The sequence below is a fragment of the Mesoplodon densirostris genome, chromosome 3, assembly GCF_025265405.1.
Source record: "Mesoplodon densirostris isolate mMesDen1 chromosome 3, mMesDen1 primary haplotype, whole genome shotgun sequence".
Lineage (NCBI taxonomy): Eukaryota > Metazoa > Chordata > Mammalia > Artiodactyla > Ziphiidae > Mesoplodon > Mesoplodon densirostris.
In genome coordinates, this window is record NC_082663.1 from 97,141,051 (window position 1) to 97,166,027 (window position 24,977).

At 40.2% G+C, this 24,977-nt stretch overlaps 1 protein-coding gene across 3 annotated transcripts in view; it reads left to right on the top strand.

Annotated features, from left to right (window-relative positions):
• Positions 1-9,027: 9,027 nt before the first annotated feature.
• The window catches only part of COMMD10 (COMM domain containing 10), a 169,263-nt gene continuing 153,313 nt past the window's right edge, over positions 9,028-24,977 (top strand). For 2 of the 3 annotated variants that reach the window (XM_060091861.1, XM_060091863.1), the window contains exons 1-4: positions 9,028-9,112; positions 10,516-10,606; positions 19,625-19,735; positions 21,994-22,149. In XM_060091861.1, coding sequence (XP_059947844.1) covers positions 9,072-9,112; positions 10,516-10,606; positions 19,625-19,735; positions 21,994-22,149 — 399 coding nt within the window. In that variant the 5' untranslated portion in view covers positions 9,028-9,071. Of the gene's footprint in view, positions 9,113-9,277; positions 9,424-10,515; positions 10,607-19,624; positions 19,736-21,993; positions 22,150-24,977 lie in introns of those variants that run through there. The other variant, XM_060091862.1, reaches the window with a different exon arrangement.

Genomic DNA, 24,977 nt, shown 5'->3' on the forward strand with positions numbered 1-24,977 from the left:
CAACCTTGTAACCTTTAGCCTTTTATTTATTTTGAAGTTTTGAATTTTATTTATTTTTTATACAGCAGGTTCTTATTAGTCATCTATTTTATACCTATTAGTGTATATATGTCAATCCCAGTCTCCCAGATCATCCCACCCCACCCCCACTTTCCCCACCTTTAGCCTTTTAAACTCACCACCTCTTCATCCTCTCAGCAATGTTTCCTCTTTCTTAGAAATGATAGAGGTTACCCAACACAAATAACTTTGACATCCTGATTACCTCCCCTGCCCCAAGTCTTCAGACAAATCTCTATCCTTTTCTTGCCTCCGTGTCTCTAGGTTCAGTGAAACAAGTTTCTCTCCTGTCAAGGACCAGTCAGTTGGAATGACCTCTGGATCCCTTTTCCCCTGATTCTTCAGGAGCCTCACTCTATTCATCGTTGTTATTTCTCCTCTTTCTTTTCTATATCTCTGCACTCTTAGTCGTTGTAGGCTTTTCATGATCAGCATACAGACATGCTTATGTCAGCTAAGGTTTTTCAACTGCAAACAGTTCTGGCTAATTTAAGCCAAAAAAGGGCTCACCCCATGTAAGGAAATGTACAAGAGCTCACCTCGGGAAAAGCAGGTTCCAGGACAGCTCTGTGGAGCGGGGAGCAATGCACGGTGGACCGTGTCCTCAGGACCGGTTGTCGGGAGCTTAGCTGAGTTGTCAGGTGTCACAGCAGCCGATTAAAGCAAAGAGCCAAAAAGGAAAGAGTTAAGTCTTTAATCACTTAACTGCGATCATATAAGTAAGAGGCTAAAACCAAACGCACCACCACCCCCAACCCCGTTCCTTTTTCCCCATGGTGGAGGGTCAGGTAGATCAGTGCAGTCATGGCGGGCATCTTACTGTTGACAAGCCCTGAACAAAATGCTCCTGCAGTTTTATGGACCCTGGGATGGGGAGGCCAGGGGTGAGGGCTAGGAATGGATGAGTACTGGGTATTGAGTCAGAGTGGGGAAAGATGTCTTCAGAATTCCCTCCTCTTCCTGATAAGGAGGGCTCAGCAAAGGTCTGCCCAAGGCCTCAGATAAAGACACCAAGGATTGATTAATGCAAATGTGCAAAATGCAGGTCTGAGAGGCCCGAATCCTTGACTGCAACACCCCTCAGAGATTACAGTGCCCTGGCTGTGCACCGGTGTGGGGAGGGCAGCCTTCCCATGAAGCGTCCAGGGAGACCTCTTGTAATGGCCCATGGTCAGGCCTGAAAAGTCACATGTAGGTTTTTTAACCAGGAGCCGGACTCTTCATCACTGTGTGGGTGAATCAACTCTAACCATTTTTTGTCCTGGTGAAAATCAGTCCCTGGGAAAGTGCTGAACGGTCCTCCAGTAAGTCAGAACCCTCCCAGATTAGCAGTCTCACCAAGAGAGCATGGAGTGGGAGAAGGGGATTAGCCCAAATAAAATCAGGGGCTGTTACAAAGAAGGTGGAAGAGAAGTGAGGCAAGTCAACTCAACAGCCATGAACTACCCATGCTCCCTTCTTAGAAAAACCAAAGCAAAACCTATTGTAGAAAGGTCTCTCTTTAAACCTGTGTCTATTGACCCCTCCTCTTTTCCAAACAGCCAAGCTTCTAGAAATAATATTCAACACTCACTGTGTCCATTTCTGTCACTTATTTACTTATTTCTCAACTCACTGTGATCAGCTCCGCCTACCCCCTAGTCAACCAAAACTTCCCTTGCCAAGATCCCCAAGGACCGCACCGTGGTTAAAGCCCAAGGACCTTTACCTCTTTATTTTGGTTGACCTTCTCTTGGTATTTGACTCTGCTGACCATGCTCTGCTTTTTGAAATCATCTCTACCCTTGTTTCTTTCCCCTCCTTCCTCTCTGAGTGTTTTTTCCCAGTCTCTTTTGTGGTCTCTTTGCTATTCTTTCATTACAGAGTTTCTGTTTTCAGCCCAATCACACACTCCTTGTTAGATTCAGTCATTCTCCATCCCTCAGCAGGACGGTGGTTAGGAGTGCTAGGTCTTGAGTTAGCACATGGGGTCCAAATCATGGCTCTACCCACCACTCGTTGAGCCACTGTGGGAAAGCCACTCAGACTCTCGTTGTGAGTTTTCTTATCTGTGAGAGTGGACCTGCCGACAGGATTGTTGTGGGATTTAATGAGACAATGCTTGCAAAGCATTTAAAACAACGCCGGGCACACAGTAAGCATAGCTTGATAAATGGTGGCTATCGTTGTGTATTCAGATCATCTACCCTGCCTTGTGCTCACATCAATCATGGCACTTTTTTGCTCTGTATTGTCCTTTTTCAGACCTCACATTAGTTAGTAACTTCCTTTTGGGGAGGACTGTGTTTTTTGGACACCAGATCCTTAGCACAGAGCTTGGCACAAAGAAGATGCTGGATAAAAGCACATTGGTTGAAGGTGAGTGACATCATGGATCACGTGTTGAGGGGAATGTGAAAGTAAAGTGGGCGTGGTTATGAAAGGTCCTCTGGGTTTCCTAGATGGTAACATAAATTCTTTTCATTAAGATGTTTGGCTATCATTTTTATTTTTTCAGTCCCACCTGACAAATATCCTGAATCCTTGTTCAAGTAAAATTCAAGAGTCTATCAGACAAAAACTTTTCCTTTCCTTCGTCTTCCCATCACCATGACCACCTCTACCATCATCATCACCAACATAATTGTCTTCAAGTTCCTGAGGCAGTCATTGAGTAGTAATCTTTTTTTTTTTTTTGCGGTACGCGGGCCTCCCACCGCACAGGCTCCGGACGCGCAGGCTCAGCGGCCATGGCTCACACGCCCAGCCGCTCCGCGGCATGTGGGATCCTCCCAGACCGGGGCACGAACCCGCGTCCGCTGCATCGGCAGGCGGACTCTCAACCACTGCGCCACCAGGGAAGCCCTGAGTAGTAATCTTGATCAGTTTGTCCAGTAAGAATCCCTGTTGCAACTTGGGTTCCCCAGTAAGTGGAATCTGAGCTGAAATTAGCATGCAGGAAGTTGGTTAAGGAGGGCTCTCCTTCTTCCCCTCCCCCTCCTCCTTCTTCTTCCTACAAAAGCTTAAGTGAGGGAAGCGGGGACTGAGCACTTGTTGGTGGATTTAATTTTCGCTGTCTCCACTCTGAGGTTCACTTAACTGTTCTGTATCAGGATTCACTCCACTTGGTAGGGACATGCCCAGTCCCTGAAGGGGGACAAACCTTCACTAACTGTGGTGCCACAGAGCCTCTGATTCCCCCTGAGTCAGCCCTGGTTGTTCACACCCCTATTTCAGTCTTTCATTTCCATGTAGTATGGGGGAAGGATTGGGGTGCCCGTGGGTTTCACCCAGTGTTAACAATGAGGTGGGGAGGTCGGGGTGGAAGAAAGGCTATTTTCACTGCAGCTCTGATGTAACCTTTTCCACTGACTTTTCCCCTCAGGATAGCTTTTCTTATTTTCTCTTCAGATTTCCAGCTCCGCATTCATTATTTGGGATATTAGATATAGTTTTGCTTTTTTCCGCCTTGTTCTACTTTTCCCCTCCCCCAGGGGCACCAAAAGATTGACTCTTGGAGGTTCCTCCACCCTCCGTGGCATCCTGCACCTGGCTTCACAGACATACATTCTCCAAGGATGTCCCATGACTCCCCTTGGGCTGACTATTTACACCCCCCCGCAACTTCTGCTCCTCTTTAAGGTACGGGGTAGAAGGAGAATTCTCCTGGCTTTGTGGACGCCTTCTTTTCCTAGTACTGTTTCAGCAGTGCGGGGATCACCTTTAAGATACAGCTTAGCCAAAGCAGACATTCTTTTTTTCCTTGGCAGATGCTTTTTCAAGTGTGTTGTTAAGCTATGCTTCTTCCTTTGTTTGCTGTCAACAGGTAGTTTTTTTTTTTTTCCAGTTGCCTATTTGTGGTGTTTACTGTTTTTATTTCCTTTCCTAGTCATTGGGTAAAGGGGAATCTGCAATGGTGCCTCTGTGGACATGTCTATAAGGGAAGCACCATTTAATTCTTTTCAAACTCTGCTCACCGGTGAAAATTACTGAAGAAACCATTCAATGTTTCACACATCCTATGTGTAAATATCAGTCCTGTTAATGGCACGGGCCTCTGAGAGGTTGAGTGAAGAAAATTAGGTACAAATTAATATGCAAGGGTGATAACTGGAGATGGTTTTCAACTTTAAGTTGGAGAATAGATTAGAACAGAGATCTGCTCATATATCACAAAGTATATTTTTGTTACATTTTAATAAAAGTTTCCCTCCCATTCCCTTCCCCACCCTCCATTCAGTTAAGGGTGGGTGAACATAAATACTGTTTATATGGACAAATGTGGTCTGCACCCTTGATACCATTCCTTCTTTTCTTGTTTTCTAAGCTTCTTGCTTCCTTTCCACATCACAGCCTGGTATGCAAATACTCAGAGCAGACTTTATGTTTATGCTTTCTTGATTCCTAATGTATCTCACATTAAACAGGAACATTCACATAACCTACTCTTAAATTAGAATATGTGATTTTAAAACTTCATTCCCCTGAGAATCTGGGGAGAAAATGTGGAACAATTACACGTGTACCACGTAGAAGGCTGTTCTTCAGTTACACCCCAACTGATTCACTCACACTTATGAGGTAAGTGCTGACAACAGAGCTAAAAACAGGGCTGGAAAGTGTGACTGATGCTGGTGTGGAGACGGGGAGGTGGAGGGAAGGAGGAAAACTGGGCCAATGGCTTCTGCAAGTGAGTGTGACAAAGCAGCTGAGTGTGACTTTTGTATTTTCCAGTCATCTGGGTATAGGCCATGAGTGGCAGGCAGTTCTAGTCCTCTGCCCTGATGTGACTCTAAACTACCTTTGATAGCTCACCTGAGAAACTCAAGGTGAGTTGTAGGACTGCAGACTTTCATAGTGTTAGGGTCCTGGGCCTGACACTTAGCTAACCCATTGCCAGAATAATCTGGGTATGTAATAAAATCCTTTACACCCGGCCCCCCCACCCCCCAATTTGACAGTATGTATCAAGAGCTTACTTAAAAGGTCATTTCAGCTGGACTAGGTTGCTGGGGCTCAGATACCATTCTGATGGCTGAGTAGGTGTTACCTTTCCTCCAAAGATAATCATTTACATTTGTGGCTGGAATGGATTTGGGCTGGGTTCCTTGATGTACCCAGGGTTTTCTTAAGCGTTGGAGGAGACTTCTGGAAAAAATAGGCCCAGACTTCGGCTCTACTTCATTGAGTGTTAAAGATATAAATCATGCCTAGTAGGGAGAAGGCGGGTGCAGACTGAGGCCACATTGCTGGATACTGCCATGGGGCCCTTGGGAAGGAACCCACCAAAAAGGAGGGGCTCCAGGGACTTCCCTGGTGGTCCAGTGGATAAGACTTCGCCTTCCAATGCAGGGGGTGCGGGTTCGATCCCTGGTTGGGGAGGTAAGATCCCACATACCTCGCGGCCACAAAACCAAAACATAAAACAGAAACAATATTGTAAGTAATTCAGTAAAGACTTTAAAAGTGGTCCATATCAAAAAAACAACAAACAAAAAACAACAAACTTAAAAAAAACACAAAAAGGAGGTGCTCCAAATGGGACAAAGTTCACACCTAGTTTTAAAGACAGAGGGGAGGGTGGTCACCAAACTCACTCCAACCTGTGTTCTGATAGACTTTGGTAAAACAACTAGGCACACGTGAATTGAAAAAGCTCCATCAATTAAGAGCTGAAGCATTCAGGGCCCAAGCAATTCTTGTGTTGAGATTCCACTTGAGGAGAAAAACTGTCTTCAGGCTATGTACCTCCCCAGATATGCTCACCCCACTGCATCCCAGGCTTCAGCCCGTTGCTTGACTTTCCCAGTAAAGTGACCCCTGGGAATGCTGAATTATTCCCATTGTCTTAAATCTCCTGTCACTTGCTGCCAGCCTTGGTGGGGCAGGGATTGGGGAGGAGACATCTGAGGTGGGTGCTGGCAGGGACTGAGCCGAGGGCTCTTTTTTTACAGCTCCAGACTCAGTTCCTACTCTACCCGACTCATGGAAGCTCCGGATTTTCCAGTGGCTGCCTAGAGGTGCCAGGTGACATACCCCAGGAGTTCAGGGGAGGTGTGAACCATAGGACAAATTTGGACCAAAAAAAGACAGCAGATTGGAAAGAGTTTGCAGACAAAAATTTCCCCCGTACTGCTATCTCTTTGCTGTTGCAAGATACAGCAACTTGAAATAGTCTCTGTGAGAAATAAGCTGGGTTTTGAAGCTGTAACAATTTGGATAACATGCCACCTTTTATTTGCTTTCCTCCTCCCTTCCTTCCTCCTTTCCTTCCCTTTGCCCTCACTCCTACTTCCCTACAATTACAGCCCCCAATGAAACACCAGCATGCAACTCAGGTTGTTTTCTAGAGGACCCAGGCTAACAGAATATAAAAAAAGGTGAATTTGGCAGAAGTTTGCAGTAAAGGCAAGGGTATGGAAGAAACTTCAGGGCACTGAGCATGTTTAGTAGTCCTAATAGATCAGCGGCAACAGATCTGGGCTCTGGATCTATCATAAAAATGGGTTGACAAGTTGGGGTGTAGGAGTAAAGTGTGGTTATGGAATTAGGCCTCCAGGAGGTACATTTCCTGCCCTCCAGCAGGTGGCAACAGGAAGACAACTACAAGGACTTGTAGCTTTGGATAGGTATGTCTATACTCCAGAGACTACAGAAATATTTGGAGTAATAGTCTCATTTAGGGATTGAAAGTATTCACTGCATCAAGCCTTTATAGGAAAAAGTAGTAATAAGAAGTGATCACCCCGGGGCTTCCCTGGTGGCGCAGTGGTTGAGAATCCACCTGCCAATGCCGGGGACACGGGTTCGAGCCCTGGTCCGGGAAGATCCCACATGCCGCGGAGCAACGAACCCTGTGCGCCGCAACTACTGAACCTGAACTCTAGAGCCCGTGAGCCACAACTACTGAGGCCCGCGCGCCTAGAGCCCGTGCTCCACAACGAAAGAAGCCACCGCAATGAGAAGCCTGCGCACCGCAACGAAGAGTAGCCCCCACTCGCCGCAACTAGAGGAAGCCTGTGTGCAGCAACGAAGACTGCAACACAGCCAAAAATAAATAAATAAATTTATTAAAGAAAAAGAAAAAGTGATCACCCTGTCAGTGAAAATGAAGAGAAATATAGTGAGAGGCCCTCTGTGTCCACTGGACACCGTTTTGCTAAAATCTTGGAAGTCTGTGCTTTGCTTTATAAGGGAAGGTAGAGTGATTCTTGCACATACACATCAGGCTGTTTAATTCTCACCACAGCCCAGGGGAGCAGACATTATTCTCACCTCCATTTTGCAGATCAGGAAGAGGAAACTTGGTGAGGTAGAGTGCTTTGTTCCAGGTTACACAGATTCAGGGCTCAAACCACCCTGAGGTTCTTTGGCTCAAAATCCCAGCTATAGTTTTGAAGGGAACTGAAGAGGAGGTAAACTTCACCTCCTCCTCCTAGAGATTCAAAATAGTTCTACCTGGTTAGTGGCTCTACTTCAGGCAATGAGTCAAGACAAAAGGGAAATGATTCAAAAGTTGAGCGAACTGGGACTCTATTAATGTGCCAGGTAAGGTAATCTGTGTTTGTATCAGACGCCTATGATTTATGTAGATCCACATACATTTTTTCCAGATGCTGCACAAATTGGGAAATGTGTGGAGTGTTGTCGAACCATATGTATTTGTATGTGTTCAATACACTGTATAATTGACTCAATTATCCATGTGGGGATTATTCACTTTTAATTTGCAATCTGGCTTCTCCTTTCAGTTAGGATGTTTCAGGGCTGCTCTAGGAATGCCAACTAATGTAAATAATAATTTAAGTAAAACATAATTGGGTACGAAAATTAAATCCAATCTTTTCTCAGCTCCTGAAGATTCTACAGCTGAAATGTAACTCTAATTCATCCACTATCTTTTCATTCTCCAATGCCATTTTACTACCAAGGATTTTATTGCTTTCCATAGATGATTGCAATAGCGCCCTATCTGGCTTTCCTGCTTACCTCTTTCCCATCCAATAATCATTCTGCTTACAGTAATCTTCAACAAACAAACACAGTTCTCACAAAAATTTCTTTGCTTGAAAACACTTAATGGCTCCCTATTTCTCACCAGACTAAATGTACATGCCACAACCTGTCATTCAAGGCTTCTTCAGGCCACCTGTCTCAGGAAGTTTTCCTGATCCAACCTGGGATGCCTTATCACTGTTCCCAGCTCTGAATCCCCTTAATGCACTACATGCTTTTCTCTAAGTGAGACAAAGGTATTCCTGAACCCGCGTTGTCTGTCTATTCTCCTGAGATGTCCTTAATCGCAGTCTCTGCGGCGATTCATCTCCTCTACTCCGCAGTACCTAGCTCAGTGCCCGACCACAAAGAAAGGCACAACGCACATTTGCCCATTTACCTGCTGGAAAACCTCAAGGGCAGGAATTTTGGGCCTTTGTATCCCGAGTGTCTAGCACAGTGCCTGGCACACAGTAGATGCTCAAAGAACACTACTGAACGAATAAAAGTACAAAGAGCCCAGGCTCCGCGTGGGGCACTGTAGAGCTCCAGGGATGTAGACAGGAAGGGCTGGTGGCGCAGGGCACAGGGTGGAGCTGGCCCTGGGCTCCTTCGGGGAGCGCGTTCCACCGCCTGCCCATTTGCAGCGCAGGCCAGACACTGCGGGCACAGCTTAAATTTTTTCTTCCAAAAAAAAATATGTGTATATGTACGCACGCGTAAATGTATATGTTTATACACACACACTACCTACATAGTACATAAAAATAGCCACACCATATCCAGGTATGCGTATATATATAAAATAGGCAAATATGTACATATAAACAAATTAATATATGTACAGCCTTAACTCGGAACGACGGGAGTGGCGGGGAGGACGACGGGGACGCCCCTTCGCCCCTCCAGGATCGCAGGACCGGAGCGGCGCGACCCCTGCGCGGCTTGAGCCTTACGGCTTGCCGTCCGCCGCTGCCGCCGCCATTGGTTGGATTCCAGGCAGCTGATCCTGGCGGCGGGGTCAGGGAGTTTTGAGGATGGCGGCGTCCGCGGCGCTGATTCTGCCGGAGAGCCCCAGGTATCCCCGGCTGAGCACGGGGGCAGCGCGGGCAGGGCAGGCGTAAGGATGCTGCTGTCTGTCGCCGAGGCGCGGGTGGGGGCCCGGGACGGAGGGGCGGGCGCGGGGCTGGCAGAGTCGCAGCGCGGGCCCCGCGGGATTGCGCGAGACTGCGGGTGCCTCAACCTGCACGGTAGTTCACCTGCGTGGGCTTACAGTGGGCCTGGGCAGCTGAGGTCAGTACGACAGTGTGTGGTCAGTGTCACCGTTCCCCGAGGCTGTATCTCAGGTACCCAAGCCATCCTGGAGTAACACTGAAATCACGTGGAAAGGTATTCCGTTTCCGTTTTCAGTTCTCTTTCAGACCTCCTGAGTATGAGAAAGTCTCCCATTGGTCCCGGATGGTCTTTAATACCTAACACGCGTTAATATACCTTTTCAATCAAGATACACTAGGCCTCAGGCCAGGAGTTTTGGCTTGTAACAGTATCTAGCCAGAATTTAGTAACATTGCTTTTGTTTTCATTTGGTTTCTTTTGAGTTCATTTGTTTAGTTCATTTCTATTTATGATAGGTAAGTAAGGTCGGCTGTCTATGGTGGTGAGGTAAAGTTATGTTTTAAAATAAAATTATTTAAGTAAAAGTGACTCCATTTAATGAAAAATAAGAGTGCAGGTGGTGTGTGGATGCAGAAAAGTGCGGAAGTATACAGGCAGATAATTGAGACTGGAGAATAACTGTGTCTAGATTGGAAAGGAGTCTTTTTGAAGAAGAGAGTTGTCATTTTGAAGTTTTTCCTTTTTTGATTACTTGAGTTCTGACAGCCAGTTCCTTTTCTCACCCCAGTGTCCTGGGTAACACATCACATCAGTAAACCATATTCAACGTGGTGCAGTAGAATTGTTCTTATCACATAATTTAAGTTGATTATTACAATTGAAACAGGGTTTTAAAACAGCTGTGTACTTAGTGTCCCCAAATGATATTGTATGTAGTTGTTTTTTTTTTTTTTAACTCCATTACCTGGCATGCAGCAGTCTTTTCTTTCTATTTTTGGTGTAATTGCCAATTCCCTCCTCCCACTCTTCTCAAAGTTCTGTTTTGAGTTAAGTGGATACATAAACTTTCACTCCTAAATTAATACCATTCCCCACAGAGTGCAAGCTTCTCCTAGTCGTTTGCCTTGCCCAGAAGAAAGAGAAAATTAGCCAGATAGACCTTTTCAACAGAAATACTTTTGGGGGTATCTTTTGGAAACGTCCTGCCTTTGCTGGTCATCATCTGTTTTTCTTTATTTTACTCAGACTTACCTTGTAGCAAGCAGAGTTGTTGAAATGAAAACTTACAGACAGTTGTACTTACAATAACTACAGTACCACTTGGGGAAAACTCATTTTAAAACTTTGTTTTATCAATTTATTTAGCATGAAAAAAGCAGTGTCGCTGATAAATGAAATAGATATAGGAAGATTTCCACGATTGCTCACCCGAATTCTTCAAAAACTTCACCTGAAGGTTTGTATGTTTGTACTTCTATAGATTATAATATATTCTCGTGATTCCACTGCAACTCTAGGTTTCTACTTGAAGTACTTTTTGCGAGCTATTGTTCTCCAGCAGGTCCTCAGGAACACCGGGTCTCTAGAAAATTTGATAATATCCCACGGTCAAAAGTTAGGGAACTTCTGTCTTCATTCAAATTAATTTTTTTAAATCATGGAACTTTTCAGAGTATATTTTATGGTAGTGTTAATAGTAAATATTTAAGCGTGAATGTTGTGTGCAAAATTTTCCAAATGTGTTTGACCAGGGAACTGTTTTATCATGGTATTTATTTTGGGACCAAGGCTCTGTGGAACACGCTTTAGGACAATTCTGATATCATGATTTCATTCTTTGTCTTAAAAATAACTCTGTAGTTTTGCTATCAACCAGTATGTAATTTTTCATTTAATCTTTCTCTTCCACTTTTATTTTCAGGGTGTGGTTATCTTGGATATATTGATGCTTAGTAATTCATTACTTGGTTAACTTGCTAACATTACTTAGTTAACTTCTTTATCAGGTTAATAAAATGAATTCCATTCAACATGTGTTTAAGGAGTGCCCATTAACTGCTCTGCCTGGTGCAAAGTATCACCATTAAATGAGAACCCAGACTCTTACCTCTTCTTTTTCCTGGCCAGAGGCCAGTCCCAAAGCCCTGCCCTTTCTCCCTCTGAAGTATCTCTCAAATCCAAGTTCTCTTCGTAATCCTAGTTCAGACCCTTATTATTTCTCCCTTGGACTACAACAGTTACCTTCAAACTGGTACCGCTGTCTATAGTCTTCTGCCTTCTTATCACTTCTTCATGGTGCTGTTCCATTTATCTTTACAAATATTTTTTTCCTAAAAAAAAAAAAAAGTTGATCATATCTTTACAGTGTTCAAAGCCATCAATGACTTTCCATTGCTCATGGGAAAAAGTTCATATTCCTTAACATTGTATTATAATAACGTTACAATATAGGTACAGTCTGTGTTTTCCCCACTTTGCCAGTGTTTCAGTTACCCTGGACTATGCTCTTTTACTGGAACGTACTGTGAACTTTTTCGACTTGGTGTCTGTGTAATATACTCTTTTCCTTACCTGAAATATCTTCCCTTCTTTAGTGAATAAACTATTCATCTTTCAAGGATTTGGCAGTCCTACTCTCAGCAGTTCATCCTCTCTTCTTTGCTTCTAAAACAGTTGGTTCATCCTCACCTCACTTTAGTACTACATCATAAGTATTTGTTTCATGATTGCAGAGTCTTTCTCTGACCTTGAATACTTTAAGTATCATGTCTTACTCATCTTTATATTTCTCACACTTGATACATTGATAGTTATGCAGTTGGCACTCAATAGCTATTCTTGGAGTTCATTCTTTTCCTTGCCATGGGAAGCACAAAATGAATATAGGTTCTCTGAATTCCTGCCTATAAGGAATTTGTGATGTAGAAGGAGAAACAGGAGGAACAACCACAATAACAATAGAAGCTACATTCTGTGGTGTTTGCTATTCACAGTTCCATTGCTCCCTCTGTGACCAGTGCTGTTCTAATGGCTTTGTGGTATTAACTCATCTGATCCTCACAGCACCCTTAGGAAGTAAGTACTGTTGTCATCCTTATTTTATCCATGAAGAAACTGAGATAGAGACCAGTTAAGTAATTTGCCCAAGGTCACACAGCTAGCTAGTAAGGCAGTCTGGCTCCAGAATCCATCCCTCTGACCCATTACAGTAAAGCTCAGGAAAGAGTGTGAAATGGTATATAAATCAGTCCCAAAGTGAATGATGCAGGCAGTTGATACAGAGTTTCTTTGATTGTCTGAGTTGGTGGCTGCCTTCTTTTTTATTTTTATTTTACTTATTTTATTGTATTTTTCAATTGAAGTATAGTTGATTTAGAGTGTTGTGGGTGGCTGCCTTCTTAAACACATACAAAGTGATATGGGACACAAAACTCTTACATACATCTTTTGTTCTTCATACTGAGGTAGGATGGAACATCTGCAGGAAGCTCGTGACCCTCTGGAGTTTGTCTTTGACCCTCTGGAGTTGAGAAAACATTAATATCTATCTTAGAGTAACTGAATGGCCAGAGCATTCCACAGAGGTGTTTGAATGCTGTGCCTTCAGAGGTGGGGAGTGGAGGTGAGACGGTGTGGTTGTTGAGAGCTGAAGCAGCTGAGGACAGAAACATCTGTATTTGATTACTTGTCTGCAGAAAGTCAGGAGAGAAAGTCAGGAAAGGGGCAACTCATCCCCACTCCCCCAACCCACCCGGACAGTTTTAGGGAATGTTCTTCCAGAGGGACTCCAGTTGTGATAAGGGCTCTTATCAAAGAGTTTGCAGCGACATCTCAGATCTGCCAGCTTTCTTTTATGTACTCTTGGTCTGTCAAGTTGGCCTTTGCCTTGGGACAAGCAGAGTCCTGAGAGCGGCGAAACCGCATGCAGGTAAGTTGGTGAAGAGGTTTAGGGATTTGGTTGTTATTCTTAATGTTACCAGCTTGACACTTTGATTTTACCAAGTTTGATCTGGTAAAATGGGATTGTGGGCAGAGGGTATCTCTTTTTGTCCAGACTGGTTCCTTGAAATCTCTAGTAGAAATAAACATGGGGAAAATAAGCTTAGGTATAGAATATGGGCATGCCTAAGTGTGGGTCTGGGAGTCCTCTTTGAACTGGCCCTATTCCTGAGCAATCGTGGCATATAGGAATACTTGGGAATTTTGGGTGGTTTGTTACCAATGTGTGGAGGGTGCTAGTGGCATTTAATGCCCAAGAACTTTGTTTTTTTTAACTTTTTATATTATATTGGAGTATAGTTGATTAACAACGTTGTGTTAGTTTCATGTGTACAGCAGAGTGATTCAGTTATACATATATACGGATCTATTCTTTTTCAAATTCTTTTCCCATTTCAGTTGTTGCATAATATTGAGCAGAGTTCCCTGTGCTGTACAGTAGGTCCTTGTTGGTTATCCATTTTAAATATAGGAGTGTGTACGTGTCAATCCCAATCTCCCTAACTATCCCTTCCCCCCTGGTAACCGTAAGTTCATTTTCTAAGTCTGTGAGTCTGTTTCTGTTTTGTAAATAAGTTCACTTATATATTTTTTTTAGATTCCGCATATAAGCGATATCATTTGATACTTGTCTTTCTCTTTCTGACTTACTTCACTCAGTTTGACAATCTCTAGGTCCATCCATGTTGCTGCAAATGGCATTATTTCGTTCTTTTTAATGGCTGAGTAATATTCCATTGTATATGTGTACCTTTAAGTGTCTTGCAGTGAGTAGGACAATCCTGCACAAAGAATTGTCTCATCCTGCATGCTAATAGAGCCTGCATTGGGAAACACTGAAGGAAATCAGAGTAACTTCCTTATCTGTGAACTTAAAAACAAACATTTGTGGCCTCTAAGTTTTTAAAATAGCTGTCACAACTCATGCAATTTTTTAAAAAAACCCTCATATACCTTGCTCCAGAGACTCTTAGGCCCTCCCACAAAGCCTATTGATGTTACTATGTTATATGTCTAGTTCTGCGAGATGAGGTGTTTGGATTTCTGGCCATGGCCGACTAGCAACAGCAAACTGGGGGGTGAAGGCACTCCTGTGATGGGGCATGTAGGCAGTTTCAAGAATCGACTGCTGGGTATAGATTGAAATGGAAGAATTATGAAAATCAGACACAAGAAATACAAAAGCAAAGAAATCTGAGGGTTTTTTTCTGAAGTGAAAAATCATCAGTGTATCTTAGCAGTTCTTTAGGAAAGTAATGCAGCACAGAACTTGGATGCTCATAATTATGATCTGACTTATTGCAAGAATCTAGTGTAATCCAATATACTTTGTTTACAGAAGTCTAGAATGGGTGCCGTACATTTCAGAAAGATTGCTTTTAAAAATTTAAAATAAAAGTTCTTTTATTTGATAGATTGACTTGTGGGTACCACCATATTTCCTCATTATGACAGAGAAGTCTCATTATATTAATATAAAGGACAGTCACAGATGTAAACCCCAGCATACAGAAATGCCTGAGGATTTTGTTATTGTTGTTGTTACAGTGTATGGAGGGTGTTGCTGGCATTTAATGCCCTGGGACTTTAAATGTCCTAACGATGTGCAGCACGGTCCTGTTCAAAGAAGAATTGGCCTCTCCTATGTGGACAAAAAAAGAAAAGAGTAGCTTATCTCTGAAAATGCATTTATTTTGTACTTAATATAAGCTGGAGGGCTTCTTACAACTTAGTTTATTAGGTTATTTAAAATGATATGGGCCTCCCTGGTGGCGCAGTGGTTGAGAGTCCGCCTGCCGATGCAGGGGATGCGGGTTCGTGCCCCGGTCTGGGAGGATCCCATATGCCGCGGAGCGGCTGGGCCCGTGAGCCATGGCCGCTGAGCCTGCGCATCCGGAGCCTGTGCTCCGCAACGGGAGAGGCCACAACAGTGAGAGGCCCGCATACCGCAAAAAGAAAAAAAAATAAATAATAAATAAAATAAAATAAAATGATATATATATACATTTTAAATTATGGCATATGCAGACTACTAGGACCATGTGTTCTTCCATTGTGGTGTTGGTGTGTGCATGCCTGTGTATGTGAGTCAGAGCTTGGATTCCGGACCACAGGCCTCTCTTGTCTCTAAAGCCATGCCCTGAGTTTTTAAAACCTAGTTGCCTTCATAATTATTTAGATAGTATACTGTCTTCATAGAATAGAAGATCCGTATAACTTTCTGAGGAATGTGACCTGATTTCAACTATATGTGGAATTAAGATGAGTTCACTCATCGTGCATGTTAAGAAAATAAATTCTTCAAAAAAAGAAAAAGTTGGAAGAATGGATTTTTTGATTTGTTCTTTTTTATGCCCTTAAAGTTCAAAATAGAGTGCTTAAGTGAAGTGTTTCAGTAACATTTTAAATTTCACAAATAGTTTATGAGTAAGTTTTTGTTTTAAGACATTTAAACAACATGGACGAACTGAAATGCCCCCCTTGGCTAACTCTTGCCCCTTCCTCCATCTTGATTCTCTCCTGTGTGAGTTATTTATTGCTGAATTGCAAATTTTCCCCAAATTTAGCAGATTAAACCAACAATAAACATTTATTATCTCTCACCCTTCCTGTAAGTCAGGAATTTAGCAGTGGTTTGGCTGGGTGGTCCTGGCTTGGGGTTCTCATGAAACTGCTCTCAGATGTTGGTTGGGGCAGCTGGTACCTGAAGTTTTGACTGGGGTAGAGGATTTCCTTTTAACATGGCTAGATGGTGGCACCAGTTAGTTCCTTGTCACATGGGCCTTTGCTTCTGACATGGAAGTTGTCTTATTCCAGAATGAGTGGTCCAAGAGAGGGAGGTGCTGTCCTTTTTATGACCTAGGCTTGGATATCACATACCTTCACTTTTACTATATTCTACTGGTTAGAAGTAAGTCAGTTAAGTCTGGCTCATATTCAGGGGAGAGGAAATTAGGCTCCATCTTTTGAACAGGAGTGTTAAAAGAATTTACAGATATGATAAAACCACCACACCTCCCTAGAAGTAGTCTTTGTTGTCGATTTGGTTTTCATCTTTCCAGGTCTTTTTTTCAAGTATTAATAAATACAGATGTGCAGACATATGTGCACGCATATATAAATAGAAATTTTTGATTTTTATATAAATGCGTTTATAAGTGGCATTATACTGTTTACCTTTTTAACTTATCACTTGTATCAAAGATCTTTCCATGTCAAGCCATACAGCAGTTATTCTTTTTAAATGCTGTTTTTCCTTTCTGCCTGTATATATATATTTATGGCATATGCTTTTTAAATACATAGAAAAAATTAACATCCATTTTCCATTTAAAATATAAGTTTCGGGCTTCCCTGGTGGCGCAGTGGTTGAGAGTCCGCCTGCCGATGCAGGGGACACGGGTTCGTGCCCTGGTCCGGGAAGATCCCACATGCCGCGGAGCGGCTGGGCCCATGAGCCATGGCCGCTGAGCCTGCGCGTCTGGAGCCTGTGCTCCGCAATAGGAGAGGCCACAACAGTGAGAGGCCCGTGTACTGCAAAAATAAATAAATAAATAAATAAAATTTAAGTTTCTTGGACACTTGCTTTCTAATTTTATAAACATGGGCCTTAAATTTTTCCCACTGAGAGGGTAAAAACGAATATATCTCCTTTACTTTCTCTTCAACACCCAGATATGTGTGGGTTACTTTTGGTACCTAGGAAGAAGTTAACCTGCTGCTGTCTGGAAGTAAATAGAGTGACTTACATTTAATATTGATCTACCCAGGGTCGTTGCTGGAGCAAGATATTGACTATGGATTTGGAACTTTGTTTCATGGCTGTATTTTATTCTCCATTTGTTGTTCTGCTCACATATTTTAAGCGCCACCTTATTTTAAGGGTGCACGTTTCATGTACCAGTGTATGGGGGGAGATACATGTTCCCTTGTCCCCCTTCACTCCAAACCACTTAATTAATATGATGCCCTTGAAGATCTTGAGAATGTCCCTTTTCTTGCTTTTTTTTTAACAATGTCTCGGGACTTCCCTGGCGGTCCAGTGGTTAAGAATCTGCCTTCCAATGCAGGGGAAGTGGGTTCGATCCCTGGTCGGGGAGCTAAGATCCCACGTGCCTCATGGCCAAAAAACCAAAACATAAAGCAGAAGCAGTATTGTAACAAATTCAATAAAGACTTTAAAAATGGTCCACATCAAAAAAAAAATCTTAAAAAAAAAGAAGTCTCACTTTCTTGTACATATTGAGGACACTGAAGTTTATTTTTCTATGTGCTCAATCACTATTTTTATTTTGTCAAAATATCTCATTTGGTGTATATTTAAAGGAATCAGATCGACAAACTTGGAAGTTAAATTGTACATATCCATTGAATTTAGTGCAACATGTGGTTCATTGATTGTACATGAGTAATACTGTTATTCTCTTCCTCATATCGATAAAGTCTGGTACTGTAGGTCATTATTTCAAGAAGGTGTATGGTAGTCACAGAAATTCTGGAACTTTAAAATCCAAACATTGCTCTTGAGGTAAGTGATCGGCATTTTGGCCAAATTGGGTTCATGCTTTTCTCAGTCATAAAACAGGTAGTAGATACTGGGAGTTCTGGTGACTAGCCTCCCCAAACCAAAAATATGCCAGCTTAGAGTTCTAATGCTGCTTCACTTGAGCAATTGTAAAGTTGTACCTCATCCTAAGCTGTTGAGGCATGGACTTCTGAAACTTCTCCATGTAGCAGTTGGGGAGAGGCAGCAACAGGGGAAGTTGTTTTTGGTATGTGTAGGTAAAGTATTTTTATTTGAAAGCAGTTCTAATAGTGTATATTTTTCATACTTGAAAAACCAGTCTTTAGATCAAGGAGATTATTTTGAAAATGAAAGAAAGGAGACTAGCCAGAACTTATACTCAGATGGCTAACTTCTTTCTTTCATATATTGCTTATAAAAGTAATGTGTGTTATGTGTAAGTTTTGGAAAATATTAAAATTATCAAAAAGACTTAATTTCTTGCTTTATATATGCTTTTATAATAATCCATGCTTTTGCAGAACTCATTAAAAAGGGAAGTTATTGGAACAGTTATTTGTTTTTAATTTGTCTTTCTAACTAGAGGATAGTACTCCTGAGGACATAAACTGTCTATGTAGCACATAATAAGTACTCAGTAAATATATATATATATATATGTGTATGTGTATATATATATATTTATATATATATATATATATATGTATATTTTTTGTACTTCTGCAGTATCAGTTGTGATTTCTTCTCTTTCATTTCTTATTTTGTTTATTTGGGTCTTCTCTCTTTTCTTCTTAGTGAGCCTGGCCAGAGGTTTGTCAATTTTGTTTACCCTTTCAAAGAACCAGCTCTTGGTTTTATTGATTTTTTTCCTATTGTTTTTTTAATCTCTATTTTATTTATTTCCTCTCTGACCTTTATTAGCTCCTTCCTTCTTCTGAATTTAGGTTTTGTTTTTCTTTTTCTAATTCTTTTAGGTGGTGGGTTAGATTGTTTGAGATTTTTTTTGTTTCTTAAAGAAAGCCTGTATCACTGTAAATTTCCCTCTAAGAATTGCTTTTGCTGCATCCCATAACCCATTGACTTTTAATAAAATAATCCTAAGGGTTAAACTAGTTGCCACCTCTCTATCTGATGGGAATCCTGGTGCTAGGTAATGGAGGATGTAGATAAAGGTTCTCAAGGTTAACTGTTTTTATCTGTTTAATGCTTCCAGGGTAGTCTCCCTCTTATTAAATGCCTACAGAGGCTTAGGGCTAGGTAAGGTCATATACTGGCAGAGGTTTTGGGGTGAGTTGGGGGGAGGAAAGAGCTACCAAAGGAAAGGAGCCCCCAGGTATTTTCTATCTTAAAATGCTGTTCTCTTAAATGGAGATTTTGCTTTGGGCTCTTAGAAGAGTTACTGGGGCCCGTTATAATTGGATAGTATTATTACAGAGAAGGTGTTCCCCCCCCAATGTTTTTTTTTATTTTCTTTCTTAATTTTTATTTTATACTGGAAAATAGTTGATTATAATGTTGTGAGTAAAGATGGAGATTACTATTAATTATTGTTAACATTTTGGGGTTTTACCTTGTATTGTTTTTTCTAAATGTCCATTGTTAAAAAAATTTTTTTTTATACAGCAGGTTCTTTTTAGTTATCCATTTTATACATAATAGTGTATATGTTAAATGTCCATCGTTTATGTTATTTACCATTATTTTCCACCTCCTATAAATCATAGAATTGAAAATACTGGGTTTTTTTAATGAAATTTATTTGGCAAGAGCCAGGTAATGAACTGTACTATGATTTTAAGATATTGAAATTTACAGACACATCAGTTTCTTTCTAGGATGGATTTACTTTCTTTCAAGTTCTCATTGTCATATGAACAAATGAATTTTCTGTTGAGTATCTGAGTTTTGAATACCTGAGTGTATGCTAATAGATTGCTTTCTGTGTTGTAGGTTGAGAATAGTTTCAGTGAAGAAGAGGAAGAAAAACTTCAAGCTGCATTTTCTCTGGAGAGACAAGATCTTCACCTAGTTCTTGAAACAATATCTTTTATTTTAGAACAGGTATTTTTATTGCCCCAAACTTCCTAACCATGGTTTGTTTACTACATGTTTGCATTGCTGTGATATCTATAACATTTTATCTTATTTTTCTCAAGTATACAGATGGAAGCTATGAATATGTTTTATCAAACAATTTTGATGTAGTAAAAAAATTTTGAATGTGTGATTTTTTTCCATGGTATTGCGTTCTACTAAAACAGTCTTAGTGTTGAGCAGCATGAGTAAAGTATTTGACAATATGAATCAAAATTTCGTTGACTTGAGACCGTTAAAAAAGGTTCAAATTTATTGTTACTTGGTATAATAATTTGGAAAAATGATTTGGGAAAATGAACACATTTTATTTAAGAAATTTAATAAATGATTTTGGAGGATTTATTTGACTAGGTTGATAAATAAAACATTTAGAAAAGAAATATTTGTCAAAGGACCTTTTGTCATACTATTTCTTCCTACTGAGCTGTTCTTCTGCATCCCTTCTTTACATGTAAATTCAGTTCATTGTTCAAGTTCATTGTTCTGTTCAAATCCCATCTCCTCCCACTGCAGCCTTGACCCCGTATACTTGCAATCCTCCCCTTATTTGGATTCCTTTTATGCTTGGCTCATCATGGTAGAGCACATTGTTAGTCTTTTCATTATTTCATGTATGTCAGTTATGTCTCCTTCACTAGGTTTTGAATTTGTATGGGGCCAGGATCACATTTTCTGTGCGTCTTATGTAAATGTAGCACATTGCTGGGCTAAAAATAAATTCTTTTTTTTAACATCTTTATTGGAGTGTAATTGCTTTACGATGTTGGGTTAGTTTCTGCTGTATAACAAAGTGAATCAGCTATATGTATACATACATCCCCATATCCCCTCCCTCTTGCGTCTCCCTCCCACCCTCCCTATCCCACCCCTCTAGGTGGTCACAAAGGACTGAGCTGATCTCCCTGTGCTATGCAGCTGCTTCCCACTAGCTATTTTACACTTGGTAGTGTATATATGTCAATGTTACTCTCTCACTTTGTGCCAGCTTACCCTTCCCCCTCCCCATGTCCTCAAGTCCATTCTCTATGTCTGCGTCTTTATTCCTGTCCTGCCCCTAGGTTCATCAGAACCTTTTTTTTTTTTTTTAGATTCCATATATATGGGTTAGCATACAGTATTTGTTTTTCTCTTTCTGACTTACTTCACTCTGTATGACAGACTCTAGGTCCATCCACCTCACTACAAATAACTCAGTTTCGTTTCTTTTTATGGCTGAGTAATATTCCATTGTATATATGTGCCACATCTTCTTTATCCATTCATCTGTCGATGGACACTTAGGTTGCTTCCATGTCCTGGCTATTGTAAATAGTGCTGCAATGAACATTGTGGTACATGACTCTTTTTGAATTATGGTTTTCTCAGGGCATGTGCCCAGTAGTGGGACTGCTGGGTCATATGGTAGTTCTATTTGTAGTTTTTTAAGGAACCTCCATACTGTTCTCCATAGTGGCTATGAAAATAGATTCTTAATAAATTCCTGTTGTTTGATTAAGTAGAATACTTGTGAAATAAAAGTTTATTTCACAATAAACAATACTATAGGTTTCTGGGCATTCTAGTGAATAGATACCATTAGGAGGACAAGCTGCTAGGCATCTACTACATGCAGCCTTATACAGATTACAGATCATAAAGATGATTATGGTTCTTATCCTTGGTGAACCTTCAGTAGAAGAAAAGGATAACTGAATAGAGCAGAGCAGCCTGGGGTTTATGAGGAAGTTTTTTCAGAATAATGTAAAAAACAACAGGTATCACCATGAAAAAGGTTTTCAGTTTTTTATTATATATTATCTAGGAAGTTGGTAGATGAACGTGGTTTTGAGAAAGTGTTTCTTGGAAAAATGTTGATAGTTGGGAAACAAAACCACTGTGTACTTATTTGAAATAATGAAGTGAAATAAGGAAATGAACTTTTAATTAGGATACCATTTACATAGCCAAAGCAAAGAAGTTTTTCTGTTAAGTAGATTTAGTATTACTTAAACCACAGGCAAAAATGAAGCAGTTTAGCTTGAATAATTTAGGCCATTTAATTCTGAATCTTCCAGCCCTTGGTTGAGTATATTATTATTTGTAAAATAATAAAACAATCTCTGCAGCAGAAATAGGAAATTTTCTAAATTTAAATCATTTAAAATAATGTTGTATTTGATTACAGTTCAAGGTCTCTGTATGAACAGTAGGGATATATATAATTTTTTTTTCTTCTTTTATAGGCAGTATATTACAATGTGAAGCCAGCAGCTTTGCAGCAGCAATTAGAGAACATTCATCTTAGACAAGACAAAGCAGAAGCATTTGTCAATGCTTGGTCTTCTATGGGTCAAGAAACAGTTGAAAAATTCAGGCAGAGGATTCTTGCACCCCACAAGGTATAGTGTATACTACTCAAAAGATATTTTTCAATATGTATGTATGGCATAAATTATTATATCTGAAAAATTCCACTCTCCTCTTCTATTTTCTGGAAATATTTGTGATTGGTGTTTTTTTGCATTTTCACCAGCATTATATGAGCGTTCCAGTAGTTCCAAATCCTTGTCAGCTCTTGGTATTGTCAGTTGTCTGTATTAAAGCTATTCTGTTAGGTTTTGTAATGATATCTTGTGTTTTTAATTTACATTTCCCTAATAACAGATTATGATGATTATCTTTTTATGTACTTACTTGCCATCCATATGTCTCCTTTGGTGAAGTGTCTGTTCAGATCTTTTGTCTAACTGTATTTCCACACTGTGACAGATAATTATAGTAATATAAAGGACAATTAGAAGTGTAAATCCCAGCATATAGAAATGCATGGGTTTTGTTTTTGTTCTTGTGTTTTTGGTTGTTACAATTTGTAGAAGGTGTTTGTTTTCTTTCTGTTGAGTTTTGTGAATCTTTTTTTGTCAGATATATGATTTGCAGATATTTTCTCTTAGTCTGTAGCTTTCCTTTTTAGTTTCTAACAGTGTCTTTTGCAAAGTAAAACCTTTAAAATCTGATCAAATTTGATTTATCATTTTTTTCTTTTGTTGATACTGCCTTTGGTTTTGTATCTAAGAATCTGTAGCTTAATGCAATGTCACAAACTTTTGTTTTCTTCTAAGTGTTTTATAGTTTGTGTTTTACATTTAAGTCTAACATCCAGTTTGGGTTAATTTTATATAAGCCATGAGGTACAGGTCCAAGTTGTTTTTTTTTTTCTGATATGGATGTTCATTTGTTTCAGCATAATTATTGATAACATCCTTTTGTTATTGAATTGCCTTAGCCCCTTTGTCAAAAATCGTTTGACATATTTGTGTATCTCTTTCTAGATTCTCTTTTTGGTTTCATTTATCTATTTGTCTATCTTTATGCCAATATCATGCTGCTTTAATTACTGTAGCTTTGTAGTAAGTCTTAAAATCAAGTATTGTTAATCTGCTGACTTTGTTCTTTTTAATAATTGTTTTGGCTATTCTAGTTTCTTTACCTTTTAATACAAATTTGAAAACCAGGTTTCTTAATATCTGCAAAAAATCCTTTAATTTATAGGTCACTTTGTAGATAAATGACTTCTTAACATTATTGAGTATATCTCCATTTATTTAGGTCTTGTTTGATTTCTTATATCAGTGTTTTTCATTTTTCAGCATATTTTGTTAGATTTGAACACTCTTAACCTAAGTTATTTTTTGTAGTTGTTGTAAATGATACTGGTTTTAAAATTTTGGTTTCTAGTTGTTTACTGCTAGTATATAGAAACACAATTGATTTTTATATATTGATATTGTATTCAAGACCTTGGTAAACTCACTAATTAGTTATAGCAGTTTTTTTGGTGGTCTTCCTTGTGATTTTCTTTGTAGGAAGTCAGATTGTTCATGAATATAGAGATAGTTTTATTTCTTCCTTTTCAGTTTGTTCAGCTTTTGTTTCTCCTGCCTTACTATACTGACTAGAACTTCTAATATGATGTTGAATAAGATTGGTAAGTTTGAACATCATGCTTTGTTCCCAGTTTTAGAGAGGAAGCATTCAGTCTCTCATCATCAAGTAAGATGCTGGGGTCTTCCCTGGTAGTTCAGTGGTTAAGACTCCTCGCTTCCACGGCAGGGGCACAGGTTCAATCCCTGGTCAGGGAGTTAAGATCCTGCATGCTGGTTGGTACGGCAAAAATATTAAAAAGAGAGTAGGATGGTGGTTACCAGGGGCTGGGGCTGGGGTAGGGAAATGGAGGCAATGTTGTTCAAAGAATACAAATTTCAAGTTATAAGATGAATAAATTCTGGGGATCTAATGTATAAAATAGAAACAAAAAGATGCTAGCTATGGGTTTTTAGAAAATGCCCCTGTATTGTTTTCATTTCTCTCTCTTTTTTTTAACTCTACATTCTAAGAGCTCTCAAGTGTCCTCCACATCACAGCTTCATTTTTCATTTTAATTTCTGCTTTTTCCTGTACCCTGTACAGGTTTTAAGTTTTCCATTTATTTATCCCTAAAATTTTTTTAACCATCACCATTAAAAAAAAAAAAGTCTCCACTTGCCTTTGAATATTTGCCTATTTTTTATATTTATATAATTTTCTTCTGTTTTTTTTCTTGCATTTATATAAGTACAGTATACTTGTATAGTTAAAAATATTTCTTTTTTCACCTCTAATAGTAAGTCATTTTTTATTGTTTTCTGGATGATAGTTTGTTGCTTTTTTAAAAGTAATATTTCTGGGGCTTCCCTGGTGGCGCAGTGGTTAAGAGTCTGCCTGCCAATGCAGGGGACCCGGGTTCAAGCCCTGGTCTGGGAAGATCCCACATGCCGCAGAGCAGCTAGACGCGTGCACCACAACTACTGAGCCTGCACTCTAGAGCCTGTGAGCCACAACTACTGAGTCTACATGCCACAACTACTGAAGCCCGTGTGCCTAGAGCCCGTGCTTCGCAACAAGAGAAGCCACTGCAATGAGAAGCCCGTGCACCGCAACGAAGAGTAGTCCCCACTCGCCACAACTAGAGAAAGCCCACGCGTCGCGGTGAGGACCCAACGCAGCCAAAAATAAAATAAATAAATAAATAAATTTTTAAAAGTAATATTCCTTCCTTATGTTGTATTACATTAACTTCTGTTTAAGAAGTAGTTTGATCAGTTGTCATATAAAATGCAAAAAAGTAGTTGGATATGATTAATTGGTCCCTACGACACTGGTTCCTTGAGAATGTAGGAAATTATCTTTT